General features: G+C 35.0%; 2 protein-coding genes across 6 annotated transcripts in view; one reads left to right on the forward strand and one right to left on the reverse strand.

Moving 5' to 3' along the window:
* On the forward strand, positions 1-8,894 carry LOC107222639 (stromal interaction molecule homolog). Of its 4 annotated transcripts, XM_046743689.1 has the most exons (12): positions 460-594; positions 1,030-1,036; positions 1,590-1,729; positions 1,841-1,960; positions 2,205-2,317; positions 2,387-2,502; positions 2,588-2,757; positions 2,861-3,004; positions 3,174-3,341; positions 3,444-3,708; positions 3,970-4,044; positions 7,678-8,894. In XM_046743689.1, the coding sequence occupies exons 3-12, from the start codon at positions 1,628-1,630 to the stop codon at positions 8,145-8,147; spliced, it is 1,743 nt and encodes a 580-aa protein (XP_046599645.1). In that variant the 5' UTR covers positions 460-594; positions 1,030-1,036; positions 1,590-1,627; the 3' UTR covers positions 8,148-8,894. The 4 variants fall into 4 exon arrangements, with proteins under 4 accessions (XP_015517565.1, XP_015517566.1, XP_046599645.1 ...); XM_015662079.2 differs by lacking the exon at positions 1,030-1,036 and having other exon boundaries at positions 1-594; XM_015662080.2 differs by lacking the exon at positions 1,030-1,036 and having other exon boundaries at positions 2-594; positions 7,696-8,894.
* The window catches only part of LOC107222637 (lutropin-choriogonadotropic hormone receptor), a 19,953-nt gene continuing 4,013 nt past the window's right edge, over positions 8,515-24,454 (reverse strand). Inside the window, exons 2-13 of one of the 2 annotated variants that reach the window (XM_015662076.2) lie at positions 18,614-18,685; positions 18,429-18,500; positions 18,260-18,328; positions 18,025-18,168; positions 17,737-17,877; positions 17,547-17,612; positions 17,021-17,164; positions 16,855-16,926; positions 16,480-16,772; positions 15,889-16,008; positions 15,593-15,787; positions 8,515-15,530 (exon numbers count right to left, since the gene is read on the reverse strand). In XM_015662076.2, the coding sequence (XP_015517562.2) occupies positions 14,137-15,530; positions 15,593-15,787; positions 15,889-16,008; positions 16,480-16,772; positions 16,855-16,926; positions 17,021-17,164; positions 17,547-17,612; positions 17,737-17,877; positions 18,025-18,168; positions 18,260-18,328; positions 18,429-18,500; positions 18,614-18,685 (2,782 nt within the window). In that variant the 3' untranslated portion in view covers positions 8,515-14,136. Of the gene's footprint in view, positions 15,531-15,592; positions 15,788-15,888; positions 16,069-16,479; positions 16,773-16,854; positions 16,927-17,020; positions 17,165-17,546; positions 17,613-17,736; positions 17,878-18,024; positions 18,169-18,259; positions 18,329-18,428; positions 18,501-18,613; positions 18,686-24,454 lie in introns of both variants that reach the window. The other variant, XM_046743684.1, reaches the window with a different exon arrangement.

Here is a 24,454-nt window from a genome sequence, read left to right on the forward strand (position 1 = left end):
TAATTGTTGGAGCAACCAGCAGAGCGATCCTTTTTTTTCAGTGAACCAAGTGTACTTAATTCGTGCGATATTTAAATAATTTGAAATAATCTTAACGTTGTTTAAAATAATTTTAATGGCGTGGAAAATATTGGCACGTTGTTCAGTTGTGATATTTTTGTACACGTAAACTGGCTGTATAGGCGACAGTCTAAATCAGTAAAATTCATTTGCTCAAAAATTCAGCCCCCGGTTTCATTATTGTAACCTTGAACGCTGACGGCTACCAATTAACTGTCATACCAAATACGAGTGGTGTATTCGAGTGCCAGATTTTTATTTCCAACACGAGTAGAAAAAAAGATAGTTGGCGAACGCTGGCGGAGTTGAATCGGATCTAACCTAAAATGCGAGCAGTCGTAAATGCCGAAGTAATTGGATTATTTTCGTGCTACGTGTTTTGCTGGTGTTTTGGCCACGGAGTTGCTACTGGGGGTGCGCTAGACTCCGGCAATAATTACCAACCCGGTTCGACCGGGGCGTCTGGACCTAAAATAACAGCATTTACCTCTAGCCTCACTGATCGATTGGCCCAGGCTGTCGCACACGAATCCAGTAAGTTCTCTCTAACAACTATACAAATTCACAGCATTGACGAATACTCGCCAGACTTACAGATTGTTTAGCTTCTACCTTTTATTAGTGAAATTTTTGACAGATCTAAGAGAGGTACATCGTACTCGGTTCAAGCAGATAAATTGACCACAATTTACATGCGTACCTGAATTAAATTTATTGTGAAATTGTATAGATCCGTTATATCCTACAAGTGTCCGTTGAATTTATAATGGTCAAAAAGAAATATTTTACTCAAGTCAATAATATCATTATAATAATATCCTTCCTATTTGCGGCAATTCTATTTATGGACATAGTTAAGGAAATTATATACATTTCCTGTAAATAACAAACTTTTGACTGCTTGTGCCGCAAACTTATTGAAATTTGACTAATATCCTTTTCGTGCTTTCCAATGCCACCTACAAAAAGAGAATTTGTAAGTATGAAAGGGATAATTATAACATTGCAAACGTATTATAAAAATGAGCCAATTTCAGTTTCTATAGAAACCATGTACAAGTCTTACTACAACTAGCATTAAAAATAATTTCTACCACATGTGAGGTGTCCAATAATTATAATATTGAAGTATTTTTCAAATACACTTCCAGATGAGCAGGACTGCAACAAGTAGTACACAGTAATCAGCATTGGGCACCATTAATATTGACATTTCTTTCTTACAAATTTCAAATTTCATATCAGCTCTCAGTCGTTAGAAAATTCAAAATTACTCTAGTTACCAATCGTTACCAAATTTGGTCTTACGCCTGAAATGATATAAATCTGTCCCATTTAGTTTGCAAAGTAAACCTACTATTGCTGTTAGTTTGTACATGTGCCTAGTATGTACCTGTAGAATTTTATGACACAAACCAATTTTTACTTAACGACTCAAACTACACTTTATGAATGCCCCTCAATATATGTTTTTGTTGACTAAAACTTCATGGTATGCGTCAGTCACCGTCATTTCAATGACTTCGCAGGTACAGAGACTTGTAACGATGACTTAGCTTGTTTGACAATGGCCTCTCATGACCGATTAGGCCTCGAAGCAATTAAGTCGCTTCACAGCCAGTTGGATGATGACGCCAATGGAAATGTAGATCTTTCCGAATCAGATGATGTAAGTACTATTTCTATGACACTCGCAGAGGTTCATCGATGATGCCTGCTCGCACAAGACTAGAGCTTGGACAAATCCAAAAAGTCCTTGACGTTTCTATGTTATTGACAGTTTTTGAGAGAAGAACTGCAGTACGAAGCTGGATATGAAAGGAGACAACGTGCGTTTCATCATAATGACGATATGCACATTAGTGTTAGAGAATTGTGGGAGGCTTGGCTCCGTTCTGAGGTACAAAATGTGACTAAATAGTTTATGCCTTTCTACATGTTGATTTGGAATACCATGAGCACAAGCATGCTTTAACAATTTTTACTTCCAATTTCGTATTTTTATGAATTTCGCAGCTTGCAATAAGTTAAACTCAAGTTTAAATATTTGAATTTTGAGGAAAAAGCAAATCAAATTCATATACAAGATGGAAAAAAATATTTCAAGTGGATCCTCCGCTTAATTTGAAAAACATTTGATAAAGGTACACAACTGGACCATAGAACAAACTTCAGAATGGCTGACATCGAATGTTGATCTTCCCCAATACGTACCAACGTTTATTCAGCATCGCGTTACTGGTGCCACTTTACCCAGGTAATTAATGCTTCTCTTACATCTGTTCGAAATTCTCGTTACACAATTGTCAAACTGTATTTCTTTCAGACTAGCTGTTAACAACATGCACTACCTTAGCAATGTTCTTGGAATCAAGGATCCAATTCATAAGCAAAAAATTGCCTTAAAAGCTATGGATGTCGTTTTATTTGGACCTCCAAAGGGTAACTATGATCCGGTTTTTCAGATAATGATAGATGAAAAATAATATCAAACATATCATAATAATTATTTCATACATACAAATAGATACTGGTCACAGTCTTAAAGATCTGATTCTCATCACACTGTTGTTTGGGGCACTGATTGGATGTTGGTATGCCTACCAACAAAAAAAAAGCTCTCAGAAGCATCTTTTTAGAATGATGAAGGATATGGAGAGTTTGCAAAAGGCCGAAGTTGCGTTAGAAGATCTTCAGGTAAAATGGCAACATACTCTTGATATTTACAAGTCTCGTGAGTTAAATTCACTCACAATCCCTACCATCGATACTAATATCTATTTTGAAAATGAAATTTCAGAAAGAACTGGAGAGAGCAAGATTAGAGCAGGAAAGTACTGCAACAGAGAAACAAAATCTAGAAAAACGTTTACAAGACGAAACTATGGCTCTCAACACATCTTACTCAGATCTTGAGGTTACACAACTGAAATCAGAAATCGAGGTAATATTGTTATTAACAACCTGTATAGGATATATCCATTATTCATGTGTGTTTGGTGGACCTGCTCATGTATACAATGGCATGAACTTGATAGTTACGATTGCGTTGGTATAATAGTTTTCTGTGGAATTCGAAAGATATGTCAGATTGAACATTTTTCCATTTCCAGATGCTGAAAATGGAGTTACAACGCACCGTTGGTGAACTGGAAGATCGCTGTTGGTCTCCACCTGTAGGTCTTCAGCACTGGTTGCAATTGACCCATGAAGTAGAGAACAAAGCATACACCAAAAAGAAACTAGCTGCAGAAAAACAATTACAGCAAGCTCGTGAGGCAGTATGTATTGATAGTATGATAAAAAGTATGGTGCATTCAATGTTGTATCATTTCTAGTTTACAAAAAATTCTGAATACTGTAAATAAATTTGTTATAAACAGTGTGAAAAGTTAAGAAAGAAGAGGTCCAGTCTGGTGGGTGCGTTTGTTTCTACTCATGGCAAGTCCATAGATGAAGTGGACAAAAGTATCGTCGATGCAAGGACATCGTTGAACGAAGTTACCATTGAGTTACAGGAGCGAGTTCACCGTTGGAAGCAAATTGAGCTCCTGTGTGGTTTCAACATAATCAATAACAGTGGTTTACCTTACCTCGAAAATATCCTCTATAGAGGAGCACCAAATGGCCGAGGTATTGGATTCAGAGGTATGGATTTACGCATTCTTACAACCGTTGCTTTGCAAAATCAGTATTCGAAAAATAAAAACTGTGCCATTACTTCTCAGTGTACCATCTAAAAAGCTGTACCTGTGGTTAAATATTCCATGCTTTATATGCTAGTACAATTTTGTTCTATGAAAAATAAAAATGGTCAACTTAATGTTTTCTAATATTTTTGAGCAATTGAGCAATGTTGAATACCACATGATATCGATGGGTCGATTTTAGAATGACATTGTGTTTCAGGGCGCATGAGTAGTCAAGATGACTTGGACGACGATGTAAGCTCTGTATATTCACCATCAACATCAGGTGCTGCAGGTAAGCCGGATTTGGACATCCAAGAGCACTCAGATTGACCGATTGATGCTCATCTCACTATGACAACACCTCTGCCTTCACTTATAAAACCATTGCTTTTCTCTTCCAACACATTGCTTCAAATGAAATATTTTTGACACGGCTCTAGTTTATAGATGTGCTTTTCTGAAAAGACCATTTTTATTTTGGTGATCGTTATATGGTAAAATTGAATAGCGTCATCTCAGTGATATAAGTTTTATTTGCACATTAGTGAATTGTGCAAATGGACCTCTACCAAGGCTCATATTAGTCAAATGCCTGGTATAGGAGCTGGCAATAGTTAAAGTCACCTGAGGCGATGTTTGGCGAGTACCTGGTATATGGTACCAAAGTGTATCAACATATAGTTTACCTAACATACACTCATGTTTTGGTATCATTGGTAAATTTTGAAACCTATACCGAACGCTCACGAATAAGCACCTCCGACAATGACGGAATCACCTTGACTGACACGGGTATATCCAACCCAACTGACACTATCTATTGTCAGTGCCTATGTTGACTGAAGATATATAAAGTCTGCTAGCCTCATAAACTTTGGCATAATAGGTCAAAGGAGGTGAAAGGGGGAAATTTCAGTATTCTATTATGTCAACTCGATTTTACATTGGAATCCCATAAGACGAATCGGTGAGTCCGGAGTACTGAAATTACCCCCGTGCCATAACAGTCTTAACATATCTTCAGTCACCGATGCCTATATGAATTTATTACACATACGATTATCTTCACCCTTTTTTTCACATTTTCGTATGTGGCTGATTTCTTTTAATGACAAATAAATATGTTACATTGAATTTTTAATCACGATACTTGTGTTCATTCAGATCTGATTATATTACTCTTGAAACCTGTTGTAGAAATTTTTCAAACGTAAGATCTTGCTGTTAGATATTCGACGCAAAATCTAAAACAAGTTGTGTGGTGAATTTTCAGTAACATATTTCAAATAATACGTATTATCACGATCCTGTATACTTGTATACACAGAAGTGGTAAACATATAGATAGAACCTCTCGAAGCGCGTGCATTTATTAGTCTGTCTGTTAGGTCAGTCTGTTTCTCATATCAAATGCTGTAACTTTGTCTCTACAGTCAGTGTGAGGGGTCTGCTTCGACAAATCCTTGCTGTATTTATTATCATATTTATATATACAAAATTTACTTTAATTCGAAATAACAGCACACTTCTCACATTATTGCATATGTGAATGTTAATCGATAAATGCACGCAAAATTAATTTTGTCGGTATTCTTTCATTTTGTATATTTATTTAATTTCAAAAATTGACCGTAATTTTTTTTTCTATATTTATAATATTTTACCGAAGTCTACAATATTGAAGGAACGCGAGACTTAGTCTTAATATCTGCAATTTATGGATTGTTGGATTTAGCGTGGATAAAATTGAATCACCAGCAGTATAATTTTGAATTCTACTTCTACAGGAATGTTCTATTTCGAATACATTCAAGTAGTTATGAATTTTTACACTGTGCTAGAAACATATTTGAAGCAATAACGTGCCAGTAATAATTTGATAATGACACAATATGCTAACAGCAATTGTAATCAAAATAGTTTAAATATATTTACGTCATTGACGAAATCTGGAGATAAGGGAAAAGAGCGATTGTGCTCAAATCTAATTGGACATTCTTGACTTGTCGAAGTTACTTCTCAAATTTTGCCGAGCAGTACTAACAAATGAAATTTCACTCCATAGCACAGTTGAGCATAGATTTTACAATAATCATAGGCCACTTCAATTATTAACAAACATTTTCGAGCTCACTGTGCATCTGTACCTCCTTTCAAATTTAGTAAAAAGTGATGGGTTCACTCTTGTTAATCTATCCACACACTATTATACTGTTACTTGACAGCTATTGTAGATATGACACTTGGCTGGTTATCAAATATACTTACTGGTATTTGATAGGATCACATCAATAAAATCATACCTTGATTAATATTCAAGGTTTTATTTTTCGAATGAACCGTCTGTAGCTGGCTACAGTTAGTTTTTAAATTCATTTTAAAATCAAATTAAGCGTATAGAACCATATTAAAGATTTCTTTTGATTATTTTTATATTTAAATAAGTGAATATTTACTACGATTAGTACATACGACGTGTGTTTAAGTTGATACCATTGTGGCTGAATATCAAATGACCTTTTAGTATTTTTTTTTTTTTTTGTGTCACACTTTTTAATCATTTGGGATTTATTTCCTGCTACAATAATAGCTCGGACATTCATTGTTGCAACAAATTTCAATGTTCCGTTATTTAACGAATGGTCTTAGTTAGTCGAATAAAAGGGGACAAATAACCGAACCTACGTTTATTAAATTGCTTTACCTCAAAGCGATGTCAAAAAGAATTTGCATGTAAGTACTGTACAATTGAAATTTGCATTATAATTGGCAACTAGAGTCATTTCAAACTCTGAATACGCTTTCACTTCAGTTCCAAGCACCAATATATTAACGATTGTAGTAATTGTAGTCGATACATAGCAATATTGTTAAAGATCTGAATTTTTTGTCACTGCACACCAATAACTTTTGTATGCATGTATGTATGTATGTATGTATACATATTTATGTGCAAGAATATAATTTGTAATATTTAGATTGTGATAGTCGTGGGATGAAGAACATTTTAATATTCTGTAGAATTTTATGATAATAACAATTATCTTTAATATATTTTGTAGAATGGCTGTATAAACGAATATACATGTTTGATTCTTTTCCTTTCTATTCTTAGACAAATAGTACGGAGAACGCGATTAACATACATTCAATGAAAATTATGTACTCACTCGAACGCATAGCTCATAATGAATAAAATTTCAAATGTCTGCGAAAACGAGATTCCAATTTTTTTGAAACACCTGTGGCTGTTTTCGAAAAAAGTTAAAACAAAAATAAAGATAACAAATCTATAAATCGAAGTATTAGTTTGCTTTCAAAAATATTTGTGCTTAGATATATATACGTATATGTGTCTTGTACGCTTCACGTCAACATACGCCTTGCATATATGGGTTTTGAAATTCTACTTCGAAATAGAATTAGGTATTTAAGAAACATATCAAAAAACCTAAGCAGATAAAAAGATCAATGAATTTAAAAGCACTCGAATATCTCTGAATTCTTGCAATAATAATATTCAAGCTATTAGCAAAAGGTTTCACCTCTGCGTAGTATCTGTATGTTTTGTTTACTATTTAGTTGTTGGCCATGAGAATGTTATTTTATCGGTTGCTGTGGAGTGATTATTAGCAACCTCAATGGAGTTACATCATCTAATCACTAGCATGAAATAACTATTTTTAATTTAATGTTCACTAATAACAAAAATTTTTAGTGCAATATTGTTTCATACATACAGGTGTATTTGATTCGATAACTTTTGTACTGTTCACATTGAGAAATTTGAGTACTACTTAAAATCCAAAAGCTTTCGAAAAGCTTTCAGGAAATGAAAAGCACTGGCACGCGTATTTATTACAATTTCAGTATATCTGGTTAAATGTAATAAGATGCTCTTGGACAGGATTTGATATAGTGGCAGATCGCATTATGTCTACAGGTATGTTCGAGACTTTAACATGGAAGGAATCGTCAATACCTCCAGACTCGTCTGGCAGTGAAACGGGAAAGGACACGCCACCGGAAGCTGTACATTTTATCGTCGGGGAAGGAAACGAAGAACCCCGAAGGTTCCTCCCCAGAGAAAAAACCCGTACGTCGCACATGGTGCGATCTTACAGCCAGGATACTAACATGGTCCTCAGCGAACCGACTACCTCATCATTCCTATCCAAAACATCATTTTCTGACAATTCGTTAGATACAGCTGAGAAATTGACCAGCCGTATAAATACTGTTAAGAAATCACTGAAAGATCTTCCTACTGTCATGTCAGTCGATGACGAAACTTTATCAACCGATTCGAATTCCACTGCTGATAATGACGAGCTCAAAAGGAGGCGCAGAAAGCTTCATTTCCCATTTAAGAAAAATAAATCTAAGCTCACATGATCCTGACTAGTCACCATAATGTTACATACTTAAAATATTTGGAAAAAAACTTTACATCTCAAGTAGGAATTATTATTTCAAATTTATTTGGTTAATTGTTTAGACACATGTGTCTCATCCCGTTTGCTGTAATAATTCAATAAACATACTATATGATACACCGAATTCTGTAATAATTAACTAGAATTTATGTAGCTAGCTATGGTATCAACAATGATTGGAAAATGATCGTTTTATTTACGCAATTCTCAATGCCGAAAAAGAAAAAAGAAACAAGAATTAAAAGTATAAAATTGTGATGTATTGCAATAAGTTTTTCATGGTATAATACGATAACTTTCGATAAGACTTTATTTTTTTGACCACGTTATTTACGGTAGTTTTGTGATTGTTGGAATACGGTCCAAGCACAAATTATCTTCACACATATGTTAGAATATTGCATCACAACACATCAAGTGTAGTGATATAACGATCTATGAACGCAAATTTCTGGAAAGAATGAAGCCTAACGATTTCTCGAATTCAGCATTTTGTGTGAATCATGTTTGAAAAGTATTAGTTAAATAATGTTCCAAACTTTGACTTTTGTAAATCGCATGATATGGCGAAGATAATTCGACTCTCTGTTATAGTGTATTATAAAATTTGATAAATCTGAAATAAAAAAAAAACAGAGAAGACGATATCAGATATATGTAATGCGAATTTCCAAGTGACCTAATTATGTGAAAAATATAAATGAAAAGCAATAACATGAGGAAATTCCTCCAATTAGCAAGAATGAACAGATGTACAGGATCTGAATAACTTTAAAAATTTCAACAGTGGTTGTATTGTCGGTGTAATGATAGCTTGAACTTGATTACCACGTAACAACCTCAAAGTTAGTAGTATATTATTTTCAAGATTGGCAATGAAGTCTGTACTTCTTGGAATATATTGAAATTTTTTTCTTTCATGCCAAAAGAGTCTTTGAATGACAGTTGCATTGTTTTGCTTCATAGCAAAAAAAAAAAACTGGGTGATAAACTCTGGATTGTTGACTTTAAATTCTTAATTATGCTGAATGCTTTGCGAGAGTTCAGTTAATTACCCAATGTTTACGCACGATTCTATACCAGTTAAAAATAATTTTACTCAAGTGACTTGATAGAAAAAACTTATACCTACGCTTTTAATACATTATTGTTTAATGGTGTAAAAGTGGCAGAAAATGAACAGTAATCTTGCACTACTTTAGCATTTTTCAAACATTTAGTTACGGCTACTCTAGCACTGTTAAGTCTATTGCGGTGGCACCCACTTCCTTGTTTTTTTTTTTGTTTCCCCCCATCAAAGCAAATTAATCCCAATATTAACTAAAATCCTGCATTACGTGACGGGGTACATACGTCAAATACAGATTAAACGAGGGTAGTAATTCACTTCGTGTCTTATCGCACGTATATATTGAAATGAGAAGAATCTCAACGTAACTATGATTAAAACTATCAATCATACGCGAGATTGTAAATAGATGTAGGCACATAAATGTACATAAAATAGATCATGTACTTACTTACATGACTTATTATTGGGCAAGTTGTGTACAGAATATTTTCAAGGAGGCCGTGCATCCCATTCAAAATCCTCAGAGATATAAGGGCAATCCATTTGCAAACTCCTTCTACTGAACAGCTAAACAAATATATTGTGTACATGAATAATTATATCAATTGAAAAAATAATTGAACATGTTCTATCTGAATGTGTATGGCCCAGTAGTTGAAATTAATAGTTTTGGGCCCCTTTAAACATATTCACTGTACATTAGTTGTAACGCAATTGAAATATCTTTAAATGAATATTATGTAAGGATTTCAATGCCTGTATAGAACATGTGCGTCTTCCTTGTAATCAAAGAAATATATCAAACTTTCCGAAATAAAAATTAGTATTCAAGTATAAATACGTTTGTTTCTTTTTTTTTTGGGATTTTTTTTTTTTTACTAATCCTCTTCTAATTGAAAGTGAAATAAATACGGATCAAGTTATCGGCGACATACTTTAATTACATTGGAGTAGATCAATTAACAACAGTTCACGTGATACTAAAAAAAAAAGAATGCTGATTTTTCAATACAAACAGGCTAAGTGAGCCAGGCTAATGACTCGATAATTTTATTTACCTGCTTTGTAAACCTCTAACGAATACGTTAGATAAATTGACTCTTATAATTTCACTCACAGAATTTAAATATTTATAAACACAGACAACATTATGACTCCTAATAGTAAACTCAGCATTGCAAGGTCTTCAAGTATTTAGTCTTTGGCACAATAAGTAACTATATGCAGGCTATTCGTACTGCGTTTTCTATCAAGTTTCAAACTTATCTTTATATAGAATTAGGGCGAGATAAATGGAGAAAAAAAACAAACGAACCCAACAGCGATTTCTGTCGATTTGCCCATTTTTAAGATTGATCGTTATTCATCTGTAAACAATCAAATCAAGCTGTGTTTCTCTTTTGTAAGCATTTACAATCTGTTAATCGTAGGCCTATTGAACAGGATATAATATTTCGTATATACTGCAAAATATTGACTAGGTTTACATGAGTTCAATGATTCAGTTCTTATTGTCCAACAATATTATCGTCCTTACACCCCATGCTTTTATGTATAATAATTATCAATGATCTACCTTGAGCTTACATGTGTAATAAAAATTTGTAATAAATTATGAATGTACCCCAGCATTGGCATACCTGTGTATAGAAATACTGGTACAAATATGCTGAATAATTTCCTTTTTGACGTACAATGCATAGCCAGACTTCTTTCAAATACCTCACATTCAATTTCCTTACCTCTAATATATGTATATCTATAATTAATATTTGTTGTTTCAAAACATTAGAGCATGTAGAAAAATACCCGTCAACCACCTACATGAACTGCACGTATTAGGCGTTTTTAAAAATAGTTGTGACACAAAATGCGTAATTTTTAGTTATTCAATCACTGCAATTTAGAGAGTGTTGTTCACTTTTATGATATTGCCGTGAAACGTTACGTTGGATTGAATATCTTTCAAGCTTATAATCATAAGTATGTGATCACCAAATGAATATTGTTTTTCTTGTTGTTCAAAGTCAACTTATTGCCACACAACAAATTATACTAACACCGTACCGAAGTTGTGTTCACACACCTTAGACACCCTGACACTACTACCGATGGCGTTACGATATTAATCAATCACCGGCAGGTATGCAGGTATAGATGTTTTCGAAGCGCTATACCGACCGAAAATGGATAAAATCTCATCTATTGAGTACAAAGTCTTGGTAAAGGTATCAACAGATAAATCTCGTTCATAAGTAATTTCGGAATTCGTAGGTTGCAGCTTGTTCTGATTATTACGATAGAATACTCATTTCAATAAAATCACAAGAAAATGCTTAAAGAACTGTCGCGATTTATATTGTTCTGAAGTTTAAAAATTTTCCCTACGATATAAAATGTATGCTGCGATACTGCTATTTTATTACACTTGCAACTTGTTACTTCGGAAGAATGTTAAAACGTGTCTTTTTATATTTACAAATCGCGGGTCAATAACGTAGCCAGTAGAAATATTGCTATAAATAACTCCAATAGGAAGGAGGGACTCTTCAATAAAATATGTATAATTGTATGAATATGTATACCTATACGTGTATAAAGTGAATATTGCAGCTTTTACTAGTTTTTTTAAAATTAAATATTACTATAACGATTTGGAGGATATATTTTTCTTCCCAATAATGATTCAATACTGTGGACATCAAAGAGTATACAACCAGTAGCATTATAGGAACGATCAGTTTACCTAAAATGTACGCAAGACAAACGTCTTATCGTTAGGGTACGTATATATCTTACAGCGAGGAATATAAACTATAATTTAATTGTTAGCATGAATAATTATCAGTTTGCTTAATATATTAGCTATCACACAAAATTTGTTTCAAAGTTTCAATATTTGAGTGATCAACATTTCACACAACTTATTACATCCTTTTTCAAGTTAGTAATTACAATATATTGGCTCTACTGTGGAGTCGTTATTTTACCCATCTTGAGCTACAAAATGTTCCGAGTTTTATTAGAATTAACTGACCAATAATGGTGAAATATGTCACCACCATCATTGATATAACATGACAGGCAACACAGATCACGTATTCAATGTAATATAATACGAAGGCATCGTATTCAGTGGAATCCAATGCGGCAACCGCAGCAAATTACAAACATTCTGAATATAGATCATTTCTTTGACCATGGTTAAACTATCAGTGGCTGGAAAATGCAATTCTATTTCAATTAATAATTGACTCAACTAATGATAACTCTTTAAATCTATCCGCAAACAGTAAACAGCTACATTATGTTGTGCATACAAAATCTAACTGATTATGGTAGCATGAAATTTTCTCGAATGAAATCCGAAAGTCAACAATATGAGCAAGGTAAATGGATTGGTTTTCTTGCTTTCGTTTTTTTCAGCTATCCTGTCATTATACATATACCGTTGAGCAAATAATAGATCAATTATTAGCTATCCGTGTCATGGCGGGGCATGACAATTGTACAGAAAATTATCCTACACCTAATTATTTTACACGTACTTATTAGGTATATCATCATGAAACCAGACCAGTAGTTATGTGTCGAAACTCCGCGTGAGGATCAATTTCGTGGAGGATAACGTTGCGTGGAAATATAATTTTACATGGGATCGTTTCGTATAGGATAAATTTGTGTAGAATAATTACACGCAGGATTATTTTTGTAAGATTGGTGCGCAATCTGTGTCTCTCAGAGTGGACTGGTTTTGAATTAAACTATAACTGCGTCAGTTACATATTTATGATAATTTTCACGAGGCAACTGATTAGTTCTGATAATGAGTGACTAAAAGATCCTAGACTAAAAGACCTAGTATCTACATCAATTGAATGGGCTACACATGAATATGTTGTTATGTGATGTATATTTTCACGGAATATATTAATCTTTTATAAATAATATGTGTATATTAATGATAATGTTAATACTTGTACATAATAAATACTTACATAAAAATGGTAAATTGAAACGTATCATTCAGGGGAATTATGTTGTGGATGAAATTATAATATTTCCAACTTTCCTACAAGACTTGATTCAATACTTGTCATTAGCTGATTTCACCTTTCATGAATCAGTGTGTAATTCAGTTCCGTGCAAATTTTTTAATAACAATATATTTTTGTGTCGATTTTACAAAATATCAGCAAATCCACCTCCGAGTAACTTACAACTGTAATAATAATAAACGGGAGTTATGCATTTCTTGATCTTGTACGTCAAGTAGTGTGGATTTAAAATGTAACAGTTGAGTGGGCATTGCTGCATAGGATTATATAAAATGTATTTCGTCAGTCTTATAAATTCCGAAAAATCTACGAATATTAATGTCAACAGTTTGTATCCTTACCAGTTGACGCAACTATGAAGAGAGCTGAGAGCGAGAGAGAGAGAGAGAAAGAGAGAGAGAGAGAGAGAGAGAGAGAGAGAGAGAGAGAGAGAGAGAGAGAGAGAGAGAGAGAGAGAGAGAGAGAGAGAGAGAGAGAGAGAGAGAGAGAGAGAGAGAAAGAAACACTGAAAACTATGACATAATACACTATGGAAAGGAGATATATATCAATAATTTATCATTCTGGTTTTCAGAGAGCAATGGAGGTGGATTTAATGTCATGGCCTTTTCTTTACTTATATGTATATTACTATAGCTACAATATATATATATATATGTATATATATATTCTTTTTCCAACTCTTAACATGGCCAGTTAATTGCATTACCCCGTTGCAATAGTAAATTTTCTACACCACGTGTAAAGTCATTAACTTAAGTAAGTGTATAAATATATTTTTCCCTACATTTCATTTCTTCCTTTCTTTACTGGCATTATCAATTTCCTAACACACCATCATCATCCTGCTGTTCGCTCATTTCAGCCGCTGAAGGTATCGTGGCCAAAAGTCTAACAGCTAATCTACCCGGCGACGCAGGAGGATCTGGTTCTTGAACGGCAAGTTGTCTCGTTAATCGCGGCTTTGGCCTTACAGGTCTCGGCGCTGGACGGGCAGTCACCTCTAGAGAAGCGCTTGAGCGAGACATTCTCCACGTACTAGTGCTAGCAGTTGTCGCTGAGCCAGAGGAATCGTTGCGCGATGAGCTAAGATTAGAGTCTTGAGACGGTTTCCTTGTTATCAACCATGAAGAGGCCCGTCTCTTGGGGTCTAGTAATCGTAATGGTATACCGCAGTGGTGGGTCTGTCTCCAAGAATCTGATCTCGAAGAAGAAAAATTTTCACTAGAAGACACAGACGAAGCACGCTTGTGCTGTTTTTGTTGTATTTCGGCAATTTGATAAGCGTACTGATCGCTGCGCGCGTGTCTTTCATGCTGACTACGCGTACACGGCCACAACCATCTCGTTCCCCACCAATTACCTCTACACTGACTTGCTTCGAGGAGTCGAGTGTTACACACACATGGTGCTTGATTTTCCCTCGACGATCTATCAACTAGACTATTAGTATTGGCCGGAGTTTGTCGGTTGCTAAAATTTGAGCTGTGACGACATCTACCTATACCTCTCGTTACGCGAGATTCTTCAATTGCTTTGCAAATCAGCACACAATCCTTTTTAAACTGTTTAGTTAATATAGCATATAAGAAAGGGTTGCAACATGAATTTAAGGGTAGAACGAACACGGCAAATACTTTCGCCTGCTCCAACGAAACCAACTGTAGGCCAAATGTTGCAGTGAGTGAAAAAAATGCTATCGGAGACCAGCATAAGAAGTCTGTGAATACCAGAAGAGCCATTCGTTTGGCGATTCTCGAATCATTTGAATTCCATGCCTGGGAGCCACGAATAGCGCAATACATTTTCAGGTAGCATCCCATCAGAATTAAAAATGCTACTCCGTTAATGAGCATTAAAAAAACTACATACGTAAGAGAAACTGTCCCTGTTGTTTCAAATGGTAAACATATCGCAAATTTTCGGTAGTCAGATACGCCAAGCAGGGGTAATGTTGCCATTGAGAGAGCAAATCCCCATCCAACGGTCATAATGTATCCGGCGTGTTTCAGAGATAGCCGTTTATTAAGATGCATTGCGTGAGTAATGGCATAATTTCTTTCCAAAGTTATCACCGCAAGGGTGTAAACACTTAATTCAGAGCTGAGAACACCGAGAAAACCGGCAAGTTGACATCCAGTAGACATCTGCCATCGAATGGCGTACATCCTAAATTCGCCGAGTGTCGAGGCATCGACCACCGCTAACAAGCCTGGACAGGGGTACGAGAATAGATTAAAACGACACCGACAAAGAAACGTTCAATTCACTTACCCAAGTAGACACCCATGAAGAAATCGGCGGCAGCCAAATTGCATACCAAAAACCTTGGTACGTCCATCTTACTCCTTGAAAAGATCAGGACAAATACAACGGTGCCGTTTCCAAGCATGGCCAGGAGAAAGACGATCCAAACTCCACAGCGCAAGGTCCACCAGTCGAACAAGTCTTGACATGGCAAAAAGGGTCCTGGAATTGAATTATACAGTTGAAATAATTAATGCCTGGGTCGGGTATTCTGGAATCGAAATTCTTAGGGAACCGAGAGGTCGGTATGTGGAGAAACAAACCAGGCTGGGGCAAGCACTGTACGTGCAACGGTGCCAAATGACTTGGAATCGTACTTCGTCCTTCCTGGTCCTCAAAATAATCCTCCACATAGGCAGGCAGGTTACCAGGGTATGTAAAATCTGAACCAAAGTTATCCCAAAGTTCATTTATTTCTGTTCCAAATTTGTTGCTCAAGTTATCTAAAAAATTTCATCACTTCAGTGCTGCAAACTTTTTCCAAACAATTTCATACCAATACCAAATTGTTACATATTTATTCAATTAGTTGTTACTATAACGCTGAGCAATTTTGTTTCTGCGATTTTCTTTGAACTTCTATGCAATTATTGATTCTATATTCGAAAGATATTTGTTAACAACATGTTATGTTCCAACATTTTGCAGCATTAAGTGTGATTGGAATAAAAAAATAAATGAAAAGATTCTGAAGAATGTATTACAAATGAAACTTCACTACCAATACCCTTCATTTTTATAATAATAATATATTTATAGTAATACCCTTCTATTTTCTATCGTTCTTTTGGTATTGAGTGTGCAAAGTTTTATACATGCAGCTAAATTATAATAAATTATGTACTTATACTTACGTAACTGTGGCCAAATATCAGTGAGACTAGAATTCCAAAGACTCATGTCAAATTTATTATTGGTAGGAAAAAGTACCGACTCTTCTACCGGTGATTTGGTAATTGGTTCGTCCAATTCCATGGTAAGAAAAGCACAGCAATGGTAAGCATAAGACAATACCATAGTCTGAACGCGGGGAAACATTTCGGGTGCTGGAAATTCCTTGAGCGCAGGATTATTGAACGTTTTCAAATGCAGTAACTGAGAAAGTCCAGCCGTTGGCAAAGTTGCAAATATGTTGTTTCCAAGATTTCTGAAAGACAGAGATCGTGTGTAAGAATAATCAACAAGGTAATTCGATCCACTCCTATATCGCAACTCGATATTACACTTACAGATCTTCAAGGTGTTTATTCTCTCTGAATGTATCCGGATGTATGTATTCAATGTAATTACTTTCAAGATCTCTGTAACATATTTAATTTTTATTTTGATTTATTCATCAAGTAAATTAAGAAAATTCTTTTCTCAATTCTTGGATCAATCAAAACTGAAACTTACAGAACTTGCAATTTGAATAGACCATCGAAACCATCTCCTGGTAGTGATCGTAGATTGTTATTTGACAGAAGTAAATCATGTAGCGCAGAGAGATTTTTAAAAGGTTGTCCAGATAACGAAGAAATCATGTTACTAGTCAGGTCCCTGAAAACAGATATTCAAGTTACTACAGATCAGGAATAGCCAATTTAATCAGATCTAACATCTACTGTTTACTGTCCAGACTCTGTGCGATCTACGGATCTCAGATCTTTTCCACAGAATTGAATGAAATATGTTTTTGACAGAGTCATGAATTTTTCTTTGCTGTGTCGCGATCGACTGGCCTAAAAGCTATGATCGACCATTCGATCGCCACTGACCATTACACTTATGAACAACTGCAGTGCATGCATCAGACAGACAAAATTAGGGAAACTCGGAAAAAAGAAAAACCAACAGAGAATCAGATATATATATGTGTGTGTTTAGAGAGAGAGAGAGAGAGAGAGAGAGCGAGAGAGAGAGAGAGTTGTTAAATACTCACAAAACACGAAGATCACTGCACTCTGTCAAATTTGGAATGCGTGTCAAGTAATTGGACTTCAGGTCTCTGAAAAAATAAAGAAAAAATAAAACTAGATGATTATATAAATAAATATGCCGTTGATGCGTAACCTGTTGGGATACCGCATACATGAGATTCAACGCATAAATAAACCTATTTCAAAACTTACAAACTCTTAAGTTTTGGACATGTTCGACAAAGTCCAGCCGGTACCTCCTTCAGTCGAGCGCGATCTAGTCTTAGCAATTCCAGTGCTCCAGTTCCGTTCAGATTTGGGAACTCTTTCAAGTCCCTAACGTTGGACAGAATCCTGAAAGATAAAATACACAGACAAGCTGTTTATTTAATGTTGGATAGCGGAGAATAGAATCATTCCTAGGCAGGCATGTTTAGCGTTTTACTCGCAATTGTTTAATGAAATCAATAGACTTTTTTTTTGCCAGTTACAGATACTAACAGTTTACGAAGTTTCTTGAGTTCCTGAAAGCTATCAGGATGTATTTCTTTTATGGGATTTCCTCTCAGATCCAAGGACTCCAGATTTCCCAAGTGCTGTAGCAATCCGCCTTCTATCCTTTGTATTCGATTATTCGTTATAGACCTTGGATTTGAAATATGGCATCAAAGAAGTACGAGTAATAGAATTTCGTAGTTCCATTAAACCGTTAATGATAAATGATAATTGTGCTTACAAGTCCTCGAGGTTCTGTAGCTGTACGATAGCTCTCGGTATTTCTGTTAGCAGATTGTCGTCAAGTTCTCTGCAAGTAACATTTGAAAATTCACAATTAATCAATAATGTAGTAGTATAATATGAATCTGCTCCCCGTCCTTCCTGACAATTGAAAAAAATCTACTCACAGCACTTTTAAATTCGTTGAATTAACAAACGCGTCGACGCTGATTGAAACCAAATGATTACGCCGAAAAGACCTGTCGCAAAAATAATACATTTTCAAGTGTTGAAAATATGTGTAAATATCATTGTAAGGTATGCGAGCACTGGGTCAGTTCACATACCGCGAGGCTTACAATGAAATACTTACAAAACTTGAAGTGTAGAAAACTGATGAAATGCAAAGGCCGGAATGTTAGTTATATTGTTGCTTGACAAATCGCTGTAACAAAAGAAAATAAATTTAGTTGAGTTCACACAAGTGGATGAATATAAAATATGATAATAAAATATAAAATCTTGCCAGATTATACACAGGTGATTATGAAATGTCAAAATTAATCAGGATTACGCGTCACTTCGAAACCTCTTATTAAACCATCATAATATAAATATAACGTGTGATAACATCATGATTTAAAAAGAAAATATTTCTTGCTGCTACACGTAGGCTTAATTATAAACAAAAACGTATACATACACAAATACATACGTGATGACATACATACGGATAAATACGATATTCTGCATGGAAATTACTGTAAACCCGTTGGAATAGCATTGTCCAGATTAATAACTGTCACTAAACCAAAAGTGTCGTGATTGATTATCGCGTCAGATAGACACTGATTGATGAAGAACCGTTCATGTGTTGAGGGGGAACGAGAAATGCCTTATGCAGGAAGTTTAATAACATACGTATACATCGGTATATACATATATACATAATACGTATTATATACATTGATAAACATGAGTTTTATATGACTCGAACGAAGCTATGCGTATAATATATCTTTACATCAGACCGGAGATGATAACGCATATCAATCTCGTAAATTTCGTATACACATCACTCGTAAATCGAAAAAATTAATGTCCTGCCCCTCCCTTCCTTTATCGGCCGACGAAAGGTCCAACTTTGAAACGCTGTAACTTCGCGTAAATTCCAAGTGGAAAATGATATTGAAACTGAAAATCTTTGGTTCGAACACCATTCTCCAGATTTACTCCCTACGTATATTTTCTCAAGTAATCCTACCTTTACTGTCACGGTTAAATGTCAAATATGGCAAGTCAATCTTCGACTTCGCTCGGTCATTGTACGCGATGAACGGAATTTCTTTTTTTAAGATTTTCAAGTTATTCATTTTGCAGTTTTTTTTTGTCGTTTTGTGCGGTGTTCTTTTTTTCCCCCTATTATTACGTCTGTACCATTTTTTCTCGTCAAGTTATCCAATGTCAAGTGAAATAGTGCCCGAAAAACTTATTGATCCTAACGATGAGTAGCAAGTGAAAAAACTTGGTAATTCTAATGGTGGAGGTAGGCAAATAAGAGTCGCCGTTCTTTGTTTGAACTTGGGCATTAAAGAACGTAAGGATAATTTAAAAACAGTGAAAAATCTCTAGTCCTAGAGTTGGCAAGACGGAAAAACACGATTGCCATTTTAAGGAACACTATAAATTCGATTACCGAATTTTAAGGACAATCTCTGAACAGCTGTTAAATTTTCCAATTATTGAGACAATAATTTTTGACTAAAGATTAAGAAAGGTGACACTCAGAGGTTGAATCTCTAGCCATGTACTAATAATGGTTTTTTCACTTCCTACGTACGATCAAAGTTTTTCAGACACTATTTCGCTTGATACTGGATAAATTGGCGTGAAAAAAAAACAAACAATTTTTAAGGAAATAATTAAAGCTACAAAGTGAGTAAGGTGAAAATTAAAAAAAAATATTTTGTCTATCGCGTATAACGACCGTGAGGTCAAAGTTTCCATTTTACAAATTTAACGCGAGTGACTTAAAATTAAATATATAGGATTATACTCGAGAAATAATGCGTATATAGATTAAATCTGGAAAATGGAGCCTGAAATAAAGATTCTCAATTTCAAAATTCTTTTCCACTTGCAATTAACTTGAGAAAGTTTACTTGAATCTTGACCATGATCCTTTCTATTGAAATTCACGCAAAAATACAGCGTTTCAAATAGTTGGACCTTTATTTCAGTCAAAAATATACATACGATATATGTACCGAAATTAAAATAATTTTCGTTGAATTTATTTGTTCCACTATCTCTACATTTGTATCATTTGTACGCATCATCTATGCACATTGAATATATCGGCTACATTTTATTTCACACGTATGTATACCTAAATAATAATATACGTGAATTAAGTCGAGACGAAATAATTCTTCGATTAACGCGCTATTAAACACACACCTGTGTAACGTAACGAATAATACACTACATACACATACAGTGCATATATTTAAATACTCCTGCGCGTTTCTTGTTGTCTTTGAGGCCAAGTATACAGATATACAGGCATACGTGTGCATGTATGTACGTACACATGTAGGCTATTTTCGTGTAGGCTTTCGCCTTCAACTAGACGCATCCACCTACCTATCAATGAAAAATAAGATTAAAAACAAAATGAAAAAAAAAGAGATAAAGAGAGAGAGAGAGACAAATTAAAAAAAAAAAATAAGAGGAAGTAAAAAATACTCGACGTTCCAATCTGAAATATAAAATTAAAACCTAGCTCTGAAGAGGCCCGGCGCTCTTTTCACGTATAAAATATAGAACTCCGGCGTTATATTATATGTATAGAAATGAATGCAGTGCGTAAAGTTACAGGCGGGATTCATCGAGAATTAATATGTAATATAATATTAACGCATATTATCCGCAACGTACGAAACTTTTTACTAATCGACTTTCTTTCGTACATAAATGCATGGATGAATAATGACGATGATTACAACCTGAACATTTTGTATGTCATATAATTACAATCACGTATCCGATTTTCGTCATCGTCGTCGTCGGCGATTATCATAGTAGTGTACAATATACATACATGTATACACACGCAGACATTGTACAATGTCCAAGGATAAATGGAAACGTTTTCTGGATCACCCTATACACGTAAAAATAGCACAAGTTCAAGCATGGGTGCTTTCACTCTTGCTTTTGACATGCTGCCGTCTACTTTCAAACTCACTTGCCTATATAGATCAGCTGGCCTAGCTGCTAGCGCATGCTATGCCTATAATGTAGGTAAATTAAACATACGTAGCACACGCGTACATACGTGTATGCATGCGTACGGTCATGGTATATATATATATATATCCTTCCTTATTACATGTGTGTGGGAAAAAAATAATACCCATGACAGGCTTTTGCAACACTGATTCAACGCACCTCGGCGACGTGTGTGTGTGTGTGTGTGTAATGACGAATGTACATATCGCCGCACTACTACAACCACGTGTAAATGTGTTTTATGTATGACGCGTACCTCGTTCCGCGTTATACGTGCGGTGCACGCATATATTTAATGGTGGTAAGGATGACCCAATAAATAATTTCGATCGACGCGGTAAGTTCGATAAAATTCGTGGATACTAACCCTGTGAGTCATAGTGGTAAGTATTCTTACTACCTATTTTATATACATTTTTTGGGTATCAAGAGAACTTTTCGACATATTTCTATTCGGTCTTTTGCTATTTCTGATAGATTACTAATAGGTTTTCGATATTCGAGAGTAATTGTTGCGATGTAATGTAAATTGTTATTGTTAGAAACACATTGATTGAATATATGTAATCGGGAAATTTGAAGGAATATTGCATTTCCTAGAAAGTTACTCCCTCTATATGTATACATGTTTGACATAAATTATAAGCTTTTGGGGTCAGTTTTTACGAATCTGAAATCGGATTTTAAAAATTGAAGACGGCGGACGAAAATTTCGAATTTGATCACTTCGGGAGAAAAAAAACTCTGTTCACGGGTTTTTAGGGTCGCTGGTAAGGAATCTGAGATCAGATTTTGAAAATTCAGTACGGCAAATCTAATCAACGACCCGAAAAACCACTGCATAGAATTTTTTTACCGTATTCGATCAAATTTGAAATTATCGTCCGCCATATTCGAGTCGCCATCTCGAATTTTTGAAATCCGATTTCAGATTCGTATAAACTAGCGACCTCAAAAATCACAGAAAACTATATTTTTACAAAAGTCGATTCAGCACAATAATCTGTGACTCAAAGGGTTGAAATGCACCAAACAGCTGTTCACTCGCGTTGTATACAAACAATGAGTACGATATTTATACACCTACATAGCTATTTCATTTTAACCCTGCGACATGTCGCTCCGTATCAATAAATTAACTGTTACACAACAAATGTTATTTCCCTGTTTCCACAAAATCTGCGTGACTGACAAATTTCAGCGAGATTTTACGCGGTTTTTAGATTACACGTACGTAGCAAAACTATTGACGACGAGGTTCTCTTTGCCCTGATTGCCTAAGCGTTGCTTACAAAAAGCATATATGCATGGATAAATTTCACAAAGCATACATCATTCGGTCACCGCCCAAAACCAGAACACAACGACAGTCTGTGCGGAACGTTTCTCGTAAAAGGAAATGGTAATTGAATATAAACTGATGTATATAATAACTTACTTCATTGTACTTTATAAGCTTCCTTATTACATGAAAAACTGTCTGTATAATTACATCTCAAAGTACAAACTCGATAATATTTTTCCTAAAGATGCGTATAGTCTCGTTCTCTATACCTTAGAAATTGCGTACGCAAGAAAAAAAGAAAAAAAAATATATCGTTTTCTAATCATCGTGAAATGTCCCGCCGCTGCTAGACCAGAGGAGTAAAAATAAATGAATGAATAAATAAACATCGAAGAAAGAAAAGAAAGGAAGGAAGGTAAAAAAAAATAACATCATCGGCAACAATCGCCGACCGTATCCTGATTCGAGATGTGAAGAATACAGAATAGATGTTGTTGCAGACATTTGGCAAAATATGCAGTATTATGGATCTATAATAGATATTATGAATACGCCTCACAGTTAATTCACTGCTAATGTTTATATCTACATACATATATACAAATATATACATTTGATTGGGAGCAGAACTGCGGAGTCGATAAATCAATGCGTGCTACCGAGTTGGAAGCTTGCCAAAATGAAATCGAATGAAATCAGTCTAATCTACGCTACTCTTCGTATGACCAAAGTTCAGAAAAATTCCACTGTTGAACTGATTTTTAGGAGTTCCTCTATTACAGCAGACCGGTGCGTTGATTGTAAAAGAATTTGAAAAAAAAACAAACAAATGCTAAAACGCGCAGTACAGCAAAATTACATTATTTATATACAGGCAAATTATGGGTAATTTTTACCACTGGATAGATGGGTGATTTTTTTTTTTTTTCGTTTTCTCACATGTTCGACGAGCGATGCCCCAATTTCAAAAAAAAATCTTGAATTACAGTTTCTCCGTGAAAGACGGAATGGGAAGTAGATAGATATATTGGGGGACGGGACAGATATTATAAAGAGGTCTGCTAAAGTCGCGGTGTCAAAACATCCCTGATTCCAGCCGGTTAAAGTTTCTTTTCGGTGTCTCTCACCGCTATAAATCTAAAACGCGTCTTTCGTTCATGGGTCCCGAGTTTCCGGCGAAGCTCAACGAACGCTGAAGGATATATCTATACGTATATGTATACGTATACCGATGCGGAATGGCTGTGAAAAGAGTGAAAGAAGAAAGAGAAAAAAGATTTCCCCGCAACGCGATGTATTTTCAACAAATTTCACCCCACGGATCTTAATCCGCATACCTACACATAATCCGTGCCTATAACGTATATGTGTACATACCAACATATAACACCATACTGCAAAACAGCCCAAAGTTGTATAACAACAGTATTGCTCTACCAATTTTTCGAGTCCCGTGAAGGAAAACATGTAAGAAGACTGAGAGGAATGGAATGATTAAAAGAGAAACGAAGATCTAGTCGGTAATTTTAAAAATCTTCGTATAATATCGGGTTAATAATTAATGAATCGAGGAGTGGTGGGGAGGGTATAAAGAAGTATTATCATCGCACCTTTTTACACCTCGACTAGATATTG

The sequence above is a fragment of the Neodiprion lecontei genome, chromosome 6, assembly GCF_021901455.1.
Source record: "Neodiprion lecontei isolate iyNeoLeco1 chromosome 6, iyNeoLeco1.1, whole genome shotgun sequence".
Taxonomy (NCBI): domain Eukaryota; kingdom Metazoa; phylum Arthropoda; class Insecta; order Hymenoptera; family Diprionidae; genus Neodiprion; species Neodiprion lecontei.

Coding starts and splice junctions, on each gene's coding strand:
- LOC107222639 (XM_015662079.2), top strand. CDS start 387: ATGCGAGCAGTCGTAAATGCCGAAGTAATTGGATTATTTTCGTGCTAC. Junction 1,961..2,204: donor AGGCTTGGCTCCGTTCTGAG/GTACAAAATGTG, acceptor CATTTGATAAAG/GTACACAACTGGACCATAGA. Junction 3,005..3,173: donor AACTGAAATCAGAAATCGAG/GTAATATTGTTA, acceptor TTCCATTTCCAG/ATGCTGAAAATGGAGTTACA.